This window comes from Thamnophis sirtalis, unplaced genomic scaffold (assembly GCF_051295495.1).
Source record: "Thamnophis sirtalis isolate CommonGarterSnake01/CBP01778 unplaced genomic scaffold, rThaSir2_p1.2 scaffold_1, whole genome shotgun sequence".
NCBI classification, from domain to species: domain Eukaryota; kingdom Metazoa; phylum Chordata; class Lepidosauria; order Squamata; family Natricidae; genus Thamnophis; species Thamnophis sirtalis.
The window spans coordinates 144127421-144139952 of NW_028261381.1; the positions used below are offsets into that span (position 1 = coordinate 144127421).

A 12532-nucleotide genomic window follows, 5' to 3' on the forward strand; every position below is an offset into this window, starting at 1 on the left:
GTTTCTGCTATTAAGGGGCTACTACTAATGAAAGGATGGAAGGAAATGGAGTGTCCTATTAGAAACCTTGTGCGCATAATGATATATTACTGAACTAATTCAGTGGATTGACTGTGTCATAAACATTCATTCAGGCAGAAAGGATTGTTGATCCTGTAAACCAGGGGTGTCAAACTCAAGGCTGCGGGCTGGATCCAGACAGAGGGTGCTTAAATCTGGCCTGTGGGGCTGGCCTGGAAATATCAAAGGACCAGCCCATGGCTCATTTTCAGCCTCCCAGGCTATTTTTTTGGCTGCCAGAGTGCTGCGGGAAGCCATGGAGGCTAAAAACGAGCCTCAGGGGGCTTCCCACTCACTCCCATTTTCACTGGGAAAGTACTGCAGGAGACATCCGTCCTATCTCCCCCTCGCTTCCTTCCCCACCGCCAGCCCACGGAGGAGAACTACAATGCTGATCCGGCCCTTGAAGAAATCTAGTTTGACACTCCTGCTGTAACTAAGAAAGGAAACTGGGCATTCCTGACTACAGAGGTGTACCCGGTAGTAGCCTAAGCCCTTGATCCGGCACTCCTCTTTAGGCCTTTAAAGACAACAGTGTGCCAACAATGTGTGTACATTGTGGGAAATATTTTAGAAATACTAGAATTACAATAATGCATTGAAGTATCTCTGCTTCAAAGTATTGATCTCTGTTATGGATTATGCCCATCTGTCAGACCTGCCTCAGCTTGTAAGCTAAGTAAGAATGATCCTTAACTCCATTTATTGAGAAAGCTATGGTTTACTCGAAGTCAAGTGAATTGCAGTAATGCATAGCCAGAACTGAAAATCACATGCCAAAATTCCCAAGTCTAACTGTTTCCTCCTTCAGTTGCCTCCCATCAATGTCCAATCTAATTCAAACAAGATGTTTCTAGACCAGTCACTTCATGCCTAGGTTTAGTTTGCAGTTGCCTTTCTGTTCCCAGCCGATTGTCCTTGAAGCCCCGAGAGATACAGTGAACTTTCAGAGAGATACAGTGAAGTTTCCCTGGAAACATCTCCCCTCTCCCATCCAGTCCCCTTAGAGTTCATGGCAGCTGATGATGAATGGTTGCGAACTGCAAGTGTGAGGTGGCATCTGACATCAACATCTATCTGGTTTCCTATAGTTTCTGTTGTGTGGTTCCATTTCTGAAACGGATGAAGGAGGGACTGAGGTTAACTTGGTCCCGAAATTACAAACGGATTGATAATGACAATGTAGTAACAGTTTTCTTATGGAACCTCTGGACAGGCTATGTTGGGATTATCAGAAGTCAATTATGTAGTTTATTTTCAATTAATATATATATGTATTTTAAATTAAAGACCCATGAGAGAATCTGTACTGCCTTGCTCCAGAAGTCCAGGAATCAATGTCCAATGGTTATGTGCAAAGATGCAATAAAGCCTACTGGTCACTGCTGTGAAATATGTGGTGAGTGGTTATTGTTACAACTGTATTGTGACATTACGTTCTTTCATTATGTGACAGAAGAACAAATTCCTCTAATCCCCTGTACATAAGGCTGATGATCTTCATATTCCCTCACCCTGGCCACTCACCTCATTGGGAAACTCCATGGTAGAACTTTCCTTGGGGACAAAAAAGATTGTATATGTGTATAAGGTTTCTGAGAATAGGAATATAACCTGGACATTGGTTAATGAAGGAAGCTTTCTAATTGTACCAGAAAATAAATGTATTTAAGGAACGACCTAATGGGGATTAGATAGGCAAAGCCAACTACTTCATTAAAAAGGAGAGCCAAGACCAAGTGCTCTGTGTGTGCAGGCATGGGAGCATAAGCAGAAGGAAATAATCTGAGATCTCAATCTCAAAGAGCAGATAGAGAGATAAATAAAAAATGACACAAATTAAAACCTTAATTAAGTACACCCCATAGTTCCTTGCAGTGAGTAGATTGTGAAGTGCTAAAAAGTCAGTGCCACTGAAATCACTTCTGTTATTCTATCATCTATCTATCTATCTATCTATCTATCTATCTATCTATCTATCTATCTATCTATCTATCTATCTATCTATCTATCTATCTACCTACCTACCTACCTACCTACACACACACACACACACACACACACACACACACACACACACAAACATGCACACTAAACTCTAATTCCCATAACTCTAATTCTCACAACTAATTAAGCAAAATGGTGCCTCATAGGGCAACACTTTTTGAAGCAAAGTATCTCTATTGGGCGAATTTACAGAATGTGTCCAACATTCAGGATTCTTGTGGGATTGAAAATTGAAAAAGTTTATAAAACATTTTATGACAATGTTATGAAAACACCCCCAACACAAGTGATGTTGAACTGGCCACACCCACTCTGGCCATGTCTACCCTGCCCCCCCCCCCAAGGCTTTCAAGAAGAGTTTGAACTGCCATTTATCAGTAATGGTGTAGGGTCTCCTGCTTGAGTGGGAGGTTGGACTAGATGACCTATAAGGTCCCTTCCAACTCTGTTAATCTGTATGCGATTTTAATGCCTCATGAGTAAAGAGAGGACTGCTGTATCTTAGTTCTCCACTGTACCCTGCTCAGCTGTTTAAAAAAAGGACACGTTTTTACTGTCTGGGCTCATTTTCACCAGATCTACTTTATTTGATTGTGTTACTTGAAAAAAAATGAATTTGGAATTTGGAACAAATAATGATAGATAGAAATTTTGGTCATATACCAGCATAAAATTAATAACATAACAATTACAATAACATAGAAATAAACATTAAGTCATATTTATAGAATAAAATAAGATAAAATTAAAATCATTAATGTAAAATTACAGAGTACAGCTATTTGAAAAGAAAAGAATCTGTACAACATTAATCAAAATGCTATAAATGACTAGGATAGATAACTAAAAAAAAGATAAAAGTAATACTATAATTTATAAAATGCTATGAGTATAAGAAAAGCTTTATAACTTATATTGTGCCTTGATAGGGCTTGCGTAGGTTAAATCCATTTGTGGTCCAATTAATTATAAAAAAGAAATCGCAAAATAAAAGATAAAATGGTATGAATCGTATTTTCTGGAGTATAAGATGCACCTTCCCCCCCAAAAAGAGGGTGAAAATCTGGATGCATCTTATATACTGAATACAGCATTTTGGGCCTCCTGAAACCCTGCCCCTTCACAAAAATCGACATGCAGAGGGTTTGGGAGGCCTGCAAAGTGCGCCTGGGGGCTGGGGAGGGCAGAAACGAGTGAAAAATGGGTCATTTTTTTGCTCTTTTTGTCCCAGCCCTCAGGAACACTCTACAAGCCTCCTAAAGGCTATGCATGCCCCTTTTTTTGGCAAAAACCAGACCATTTTTTTCCACACACACCTCCGCAAGTCCCCAGGAGCACCTTGCAAGCCTCTCAAACTCTCTGCATGCCCCATTTTTCACAAAAAAATGAGGCATGCAGAGGGTTTGGGAGGTCTGCAGAATGCAAAAACTTTTTTAAAAAATTTACCTCTTCAAAATCTTGGTACATCTTATAGTCCAGTGCATCTTCTACTCCGAAAAATACGGTATATATTTAAGAGGAAAAAGAGAAGAAAGGGGGTTGAGAAGAAAGGGTGGGGAAAGAAGAGAAAAAATATTGAATTTCAAAAGCTTAGTTAAGGAATAGTAGCATCTTATTTCAAGAGAAATACCACATTAGAAGAAATGTAGCGATGAACATTAGTTAGAACTAGTAATGATCTTAAAGTGGTTTATTGTGACCTGAGGATGTGAGAAAAAAGAGACGCCATAAAAGGAACAAATGTTCCATGGTGTTCATGGAAATTCATACAACAGCATATATAATGAGTCTAAAATCCTGTAAACTGAAAGGATTCTATTAGTGCCCTCATTATTGTCATCATATATGAAATGGAGTTAAATGGACTAATCCATTTAATATTGCCAGACAATTTCGAATATTCTTGGGAAACAGCCTTAAACATTTTTGCCGCACAGCAAAGATTCAGAATACCCAATTTGTCATATTTATCTGGCTCCTTGAGATAAAATTATTATAAAATTATTATAAAATTATTATAGCAACAAGTACAAATTAAAAGGTGTATTTTTATGGCACTGAAAATCTTCTACCTGAGGTAGATTTAAATATATTTTAAAAATCTGTTTCTACCATTCACTCAGGGAAGATCTGGATGAAAAGATGAATCTTACGTAGAGGTCTGGACAATTTAAGAGACATCTCCACAACAGTGGAGAAGAACATTCCAAAGAGGAGGCTTCACTACCAAGCTTGTACTTGTAGAACTAAATGGCATAAGAAAAACCAAGAATGATTTCCTTACAGTTTCAATTCATACTTTCATGGATGTGAGGCAGATGAACGACTGAATGTAGACAAGGAATGTCTAACAAACAGTCCAAAGGTCACATGTGGCCCTGGAGAGCAGCACAATATTTTATAAAAAATATAAAGCAATAAAGGAAGTTTGTTATTTATATACATTAACATTATATATTTTATACACTGTCCAAGATCATTCCCCTTCACTCAATGCTGCCCAGGCATGTGTGGTGTAGACATAAATAGTTGGAATTGGAAAAGACCCAAATGATTCTATTCATAGCTGGAAGAAACCTTGGAGGTCTTCTATTCCAACCCTCTGCCCACGGCTGGAGACCTTATATCCTGCCAGACAACTCTCACAATTTTGGGAAGCAAGCTATTCCACTGATTAATTGCTTTCACTGTCTTCGTAGTTCCAGGTAGTATCTCTCTTTAACAAGTTTCTACCTATTGTTTCTTGTCCTGCCCTCAAGTGCTTTGGAGAAGAAGTCAAGCCCTTCATCTATGTGAATGCCCCTCAAGCTATCCTGTCCTCACTAATCCTTCTCTTCATTAGACTAGACATACCTAATTCCCTTAACCCAGTGGTTCTCAACCTTCCCAATGCCACAACCCTTTAATATAGTTCCTCATATTGTGGTGACCCCCAACCATAAAATTGGTATCTCGGTTCCTAAGACCATCGAAAATATGTGTTTTCCGATGGTCTTAGGTGACCCCTGTGAAAGGGTTGTTCGACCCCCCCCAAAGGGGTCCCGACCTACAGGTTGAGAACCACTGCCTTAACCATTCATTGTACAGCTTAGTCTTCAGACATCTTATCATTTGTTGCTCCTCTCTACATTTCTTCTAAGGCAGTGATAGCTAACCTTTTTGTCATTGTGTGCTGACGCATGCACACGCATGCCAACACCCATAATGCGGTGCATGCATGACCCCCCCCCATGACCCCCAGCCTCCGGGCACGTGTGCATGACTCCCACATGTGCACCCCGCTCTCATGCATGCACAGCAGAGACCTGAAAACCAGCTGGCCAGTAGGAGGCATGCTCACATGTGCAGTGGAGCACATGTGAGCATGTTAATGGCTCACATGCCCGCAGAGAAGGCTCTGCATGCCACCTATGTCATGCGTGCTATAGGTTCGCCATCACTGTTTTAGGGTCTCAGTATCACAGAACCAGATACAGTATTACAAGTATGGATTCACTAGTATAGTACAGAGTTGTACAATCACAGACAGACCATCATCAATTGTATAATATTTCATTGACTTATTCTGTATTTTAACTACAGGGGTCATCATTACCTTAACATACTCTGCTGATTTTGACATTGAACTCTATCGAGAAAGAATATTCCATACTTTTCTGAATCTGGTATGTGTATTCTAAGCTTGGATATGATGGAAGTGAGCATGAAGACAATCAACTAGTCTGGAATATTTATCATTACAGAACAGTTATTTGAGACAGAACAGCCCCTGATCAAAAAAGCTAAGATGGTGACTACAATGGTGCAATTGGCTGCACTTAAAAAATAGGCAGAGCTTTAGTTACCCCATTGTGGCTGCTATCTTGACATTTTTTTTACTATACCATGTGGGCACCCCTGGAAAGGGAAGTTTTAGCGGACAGATAAATCAAGCGTACAACATCCCTTCAAGGACTCAAATGGATGGACTAGCAGCTCTTTGTTCACTGTCTCTTTTAATGGAAGCTGCCCAAGATTGAACGAGCCGAGGTGGCGCAGTGGTTAGGGTGCAGTACTGCAGGCCACTTCAGCTGACTGTTATCTGCAGTTCAGCGGTTCTAATCTCACCGGCTCAAGGTTGACTCAGCCTTCCATCCTTCCGAGGTGGGTGAAATGAGGAACCTGACTGTGGGGGCGATATGCTGACTCTGTAAACCGCTTAGAGAGGGCTGAAAGCCCTATGAAGCGGTATATAAGTCTAACTGCTATTGCTAACTGCTATTACTACTTTTAGCAGGCAGGTATGTGCTCTGCCACTGAGTTATGGCCCTTTCATAATTATCTGCTCCCTAATTATCTGTATTGTACGCTGAAAAAGAAGAGCACAAAAGGTTTTGGAGAACCATGTATTTGTGGTTTCTTCTCTGGTCACTTTTTTTTTAGGAGAGAAAGCAAGAAAAATGCAGTCTTTTATCATTTTTGTTTTGCCCGAAAGTGAAATGTATATAGATCATTAAACTGTTGCCCTAGAGTGAAATCATCTTGTCAGTGTGTTGCTGGCACAGCAGTTATACCGTCATCATTCTGAATAGCTGATTTAGATAAGTTTTAGATATAACTCTTAATACAACATTCATTGTAGCCAAGAAGGATGTGACCTAGAGGATTAACTGTGGTATCCATGCCAAAGCATCTGCTAAAATACTAAATGAGATTATTGTGAAATTTGGGTTTTCATCTGAACATGGACTATTTATCAAATTGCAGTTAAAACATAAGTACTTAACCATCGTTGCTGATCAGGTTTTTGCATGGGTTACATAGCTCCCTGTGTTAGGCAGAATCAGACAAAAGGATAAATCTGTTCATTAATCTATCAATTGATTAACTCTTCCTCCGAAACTCCTACAGAGAGATGGAAAACTAGCATAGCCCGACAATGGAGTAGCTCTAGCCACATATCTCTTATGTATGTCTCTGGGCATTCTCCTCTTTCCAGAGTGGGTGGGAGGAAATTAAGAAATAAAGAGACTAGGGAGGTGACTGTAATTTTGATCAGGCCACTCCAGTTTTATTTTATTTTTATTTTTAATGAAACAGCTTTCCAAAACATTCAGGGAGTATCTGGTGGCCCATCAGTGTAAAGGTAGTTGGGACGCCAGTGAAAATAATATTAAATCAGAAAAGTAGAACTGGACCATTGGATAAACACATTCTAATGCTTACTGTTAGGAAAAGACTTGAATGAATGATTATCTAGTCGAAAAAAGAGTTAATTGGTCATTGTCCTTAACATTTCTAGAAATGTTGCTTAACACATTGGATTGGCTTAAATAGATATATTTCTTTCTCCTTTTTCTTCTGCAAAGCCCAGGAATCAAGGTGTTCAGATGGCCATGTCCAAGATGAAAAAATTGCAGACTCCCTTGAGAATTGTGCCACGTGGCTTAGACTCAATCATCCAGATTGTGCTAATTGACAATAAAACAGGACCCTATGCTGGCACTCAGGCTGAACAGCTGGCTAATGACATCCTGAAGGATATAGCAGACCATGGTAACTCTTTCGATTATATTGCTGTAGTATGTCCTTATTCTAGAGGTCCAGCTCCAGGGAGAAAGCAGTGTGCTTTGCCTGTACAAGAGTCTTCCTTGAGTAAAAGGGCATGGGAGAATGACTTTGCATGCCAAATGTCCTTGCAACAAAAATTGAAGGATAGTATTGCCAGACACAGAGAAATTATCTGTCCAAAACCATAAAGAACCACTGGTTGTTAGAATAGGCATTAAAGTCTAGATAAAGTGTCTCATCCAGTAGCTTCCTCAATGTTTGCTTTGTGACAAACATATGAGGCAAGTGTGTGTGTGATAGATAGATAGATAGATAGATAGATAGATAGATAGATAGATAGATAGAGACAGAGACAGAGACAGAGACAGAGAGACAGAGAAAGTCAGAGGAGAGACAGAGGCAGAGAAAGAAGGAGAGAGGGGGGGAGAGGGAGAGGGAGAGAGAGGAAGAGAGAGAGATTCCCTGGCTCTAGATGTGCAAAGCTAAAGGTGCTAGAAGCCATTAATAACGCATTAAGACATTGGAAGATTCGCTAAATATTATTTCTGTTTGCCCTGCCAGGCTTTCATTAATGTACTGCTAGGAATAATTTAGCTGCTTTGGTAACATGCTTTAAACAAGCGTTTCTCTGTATGCGTGTGAAGATGCTTTTATTTTGTTATAGCATTTTGTGGTATAATTACAGTCCTTGCTGTAATGCTGTGTTTTTAAAAAAATAAAATATCACGCCTCATTTTGATATGTACAATGATTAGAATAGTGACATATAATAATTATGCTTATCACCATAACTGATAATAACAACAGCAATAACAGTGTGTATGTATCTCCTAAATCAAAAGTGCCCGACCTTTACAGTTCCGAGGACTGGCAGTGGCGGCGGAGGGAGGGAATGGTTTGTGTATGTTCACACCACTTGCGTAAAGGGAGCTTCCTGCTTTCAGCCACCCCTTGTGCTCCAATTACCAAAATGCTATGGCAGTGTTTCTCAACCTTGGCAACTTGAAGATGTCTGGACTTCAACTCCCAGAATCCCCCAGCCAGCATTCGCTGGCTGGGGAATTCTGGGAGTTGAAGTCCAGACATCTTCAAGTTGCCAAGGTTGAGAAACACTGTGCTATGGACTAGTAGCAGTCCATGGACTGGGGGTTGGGGATCCCTTTACTACAGCACTATGCCTTACTCCAGGTCAGACTTTTTTTTACCATTCAGTCCAATATTGTTTGCTCTGAATGAAAGGAAGTTTTCAATGTCCTAGAATCAGGGGTGTCAAACTCATGTTGACACGTTGGTGTCACGTGACATACCAGGACTTCCCCGCCCCTTCGCTAAACAAGGTGTGGGTGTGGCCGGGAGTTTGACAGTCCTATCTTAGATCAAGGATCTGTTCCATTATTTCTGACCTCATCCAGCAGCAGATGCCAGAGTTTGACTTTGAGTTCCTTCTCTTGCCAACTGTATACTCTACCACTGTGGTTCCTTTCTGAAACTCTCCTAATATCTTCGAAAAGGTCTTACTATATATACAGTAGTATTATTTCTACTGTTTTAATTTATAAGCACTTATATTGCAGTATATTCGTTGTCTCTTATAATTCTGTATTTTATGCACTATATAGAATTACATACTTTCCAAGACTATGGGGCACAACTGAATAAACATGAGAGTATGTTGTGCATGAGTTAACAATCCCACAGTGTTTCTTCTTTCCAAATCTGGGGAAAGTGCATTGCAGCAGTAAAAATGGGAGCAGAGGAAGACGAAGAGGTTGGTTGCTGCTTTCATTTGCTCTCTTTGGAAATAGTAGTTGTTACTTACTGGTGGCCACAATGGTCTCTGCAATGAGGAAATCAGCCAGAGAAGCAAGATGGAAGAAGAGCTATGATGAGTCCAGAAGATGGACTACTTCCTGCAATTACAATGACAAGTAACATTTGATTATTTTCCAGGAAAATTCTTTGGCATTGTGACAGTCAACCTACAAGTAGCCACTGGCAGCAGCTGGAGTGCTCAAGGAATCAGCAGCCATTTTGCCCCTATGATCACTGGGATTGTCATAGGAATCCTCATCCTGCTTTTTCTGGGAATTCTTCTTCTTCTTCATAAAAATGATACATTAAGGTAAGAGATACATGGCCTGCTGTAATATTTTTCCTTGGGTAAATATGGTGTGAATAATTATGTGTAACTTTTTTCCTACGCTTAAAAATCCTGAATGTAGAACATGATTGTTAGAGAGAAAACCAGACCTGAATACTGTCCATTAACATATTTCATTATTTATCTATACCCTCCCCCACCTCTCTCATCTATCCATCTATATTTATTAAATGCGTATGCCAGCCATCTCAACACTGAGTGGCTCTGGATGGCTTACAATATCATGAAAGCAATATACACAATTACAATAGAAGCTTTACAACATCAAGTCTTAAAATTGAAAGTTAACATTGAGAATAAGTTAAATAAAGAATCCCTGAATAAAGTGTGATTTTATTTTATTAAATTTCTAGCCACCTCAAGAATGAGACACCCCAAGCCAGTGGACACAGCCAAGATTTTAGGCCCTTATTAAAGGCCAAGAGGATTGGGGGCAGATTCACTTCTTGGGGAATGAAGTTCCAAGGGTCAGGAGCCATAACAGAAAAACATCTTTTCTTGGGCTTCATCACCTGCAATTCCTTAGTTGATGGAATCTGCAGCATGCTGCTTCTGCCACCACAAGTGGGGCAGGCCAATCCCATTGGGTGAGATACTTCTTCAGAGAGCCTTGACCCAGGCCATGAAGGGCTTTAAAGGTGATAACATACACCTTGAATAGAATCCAGAAGCAAACCAGCAGCCAGTAATGTTTGCACAACAGAGGTTACCTGGGATACCTAAAACTGTTTGTGCTGATGCATTTTGTCCAGCTGAAGCTTCCAAATATTCTCCAAAGGTAGCCTCATGCACAGTGCATTGCAGTAGTCCAAGCACAAGATGATGAAGGCATGAATGTGCAACTGGTGCACAACATGGTTGTGCAAAGGCTCTCCAAATCACAACTGCCAGGTGGCGCAATGGTTAGGGTGCAGTACTGCAGGCCACTTCAGCTGACTGTTTTCTGCAGTTCAGCGGTTCTAATCTCACTGGCTCAAGGTTGATTCAGCCTTCCATCCTTCCGAGGTGGGTGAAATGAGGACCCAGACTGTGGGGGCAATATGCTGACTCTGTAAACTGCTTAGAGAGGGCTGAAAGCCCTATGAAAGCGGTATATAAGTCTGCTATTGCTATCTGTTTTTCAAGCAGGAGTCATGAGTCTAGAGAAGAATCCTTAGGCAGTGTATGGGATAAGCTTGAGGGAAATGCAATCCTATCCAGAACTAAGGATGTTAAATTGCCCGGTCCCAAGGCCCCACGTAGTCAATCTTGTCAGGGTTCAATTGAAGCCCATTGTCCAGACGCCCCACAGCTGTCCATGATATTCACCAAAAACATTGGCATTCTTCCTTTTTCAACTTCTTAAAAGTTCAGTTTTCACTTCCATAGAATGTCACAAGCATACTACGGCTTGAACAATTATGACTGCACAGGTACACAGCATTTGAATATCTTTTCCAGGACCTTCATAGCTGCTGTACCAAGTGCTAGTCTGCGGCGTATTTCTTGAACGCTTGTTCCTTTGCTATTGCAGCTTTAGCGAGGTCTGTCAATGTAACATAATAGCAATTAAGATCTGTACAGATAGCTGTTGTAACGTCAGAAGGCTTACTGCAGAGATCTGGGTGATAAGTGAATTGGTATGACTCTACTGGTTCCTGTCACTCTTGCATTTGAGATAGCAGGTGAAGCATTAATAGATCTTTTCCCAAGGAACCCTACTGGTCAGCTAAGTATCAGCCAGAACGTGAAACCTGGTCTCCTGCATCAAAGGCACTGCTCTAACCAGAGGTTTCCCCCACTTTTAAATGACCTATTCTATGTCCTTTTTAAAAGTCAATTATCCTGGGATAGTATTTTCTACCCTTTTCAAACTGCTCTAGTTTTCTTTGTTATGATAACTGACCAGGATTTTGTACTATTTGTGTTAATATTTATATATCCCCAAAATAATGGACTAATTATGGAAATAAATTGACTGACTCAACCCACAAAGCACTATAAATAAAACAGTAGAATCTTATAGCATTTAAATACTTAAAACAATTTGATTAGATTGTAACGCAACTTTGTATATTTATAAGATCCTAAAATTAGAAGAGCATTTTCCTGCATAAAGCAATAGCAGCTGAAAGATTGTCTACAATTCTTCTGAAGATGTCAAGATTCTGGTCTGACAGTAAAAGGAAAATGGAATCATATTCAGAACAGATGTAGCTTCTTTTGTAGGTGGAGTTATCAGAGTAGGGCCTGTTGATGTAGAAGGGAATTGATGGACTCATGGACTAAAGGCTCAGGTTCCTTCAAGCCGCAGGGATAAAAAGAGCATTGTTATTTCATCCGTCCAATATCATGAAGAGCTCATTCAGGTGAGCTAAGGAGAATTTTCCATTGTGTTGGATAACTAATAGTGAATAGGTAATTTGCTAATGTTAATGGTTTTCTATTTATATTCTGACGGTATTTTTAAATATTTTTTTATTTATAGAGGTATTACAATAACTATAAAAAGTACAATACATACATACAATATACACACATGCATATACGTATAAGGCAGGGGTGGTATTCACTTAACTTAGCTACTGGTCCGCAAATGTGAGCACGCTTGCATGCGCAGAACGTCAAAAATGGGATGTGATGAAGTGCAGGCAGGTGGGCGGAGCCTCCCACCACCCCCGCTACCGGTTCGCCCAAACCAGATAAACCAGCTGAATAGTGCCACTGGTTAAAAAGAAAGACAAGAAAAGCAAGCCATAAAATCACATATTAATA

The 12532-nt window shown here is 40.2% G+C and overlaps 1 protein-coding gene across 2 annotated transcripts in view; it reads left to right on the top strand.

The window, feature by feature from the left end:
• Positions 1 to 12532, top strand: part of AMN (amnion associated transmembrane protein) — a 104234-nt gene that overhangs the window by 73906 nt on the left and 17796 nt on the right. For both annotated transcript variants that reach the window (XM_087726715.1, XM_087726720.1), the window contains 4 exons: positions 1351 to 1459; positions 5650 to 5732; positions 7416 to 7602; positions 9568 to 9739. In XM_087726715.1, coding sequence (XP_087582841.1) covers positions 1351 to 1459; positions 5650 to 5732; positions 7416 to 7602; positions 9568 to 9739 — 551 coding nt within the window. The remainder of the gene's footprint in view (positions 1 to 1350; positions 1460 to 5649; positions 5733 to 7415; positions 7603 to 9567; positions 9740 to 12532) is intronic.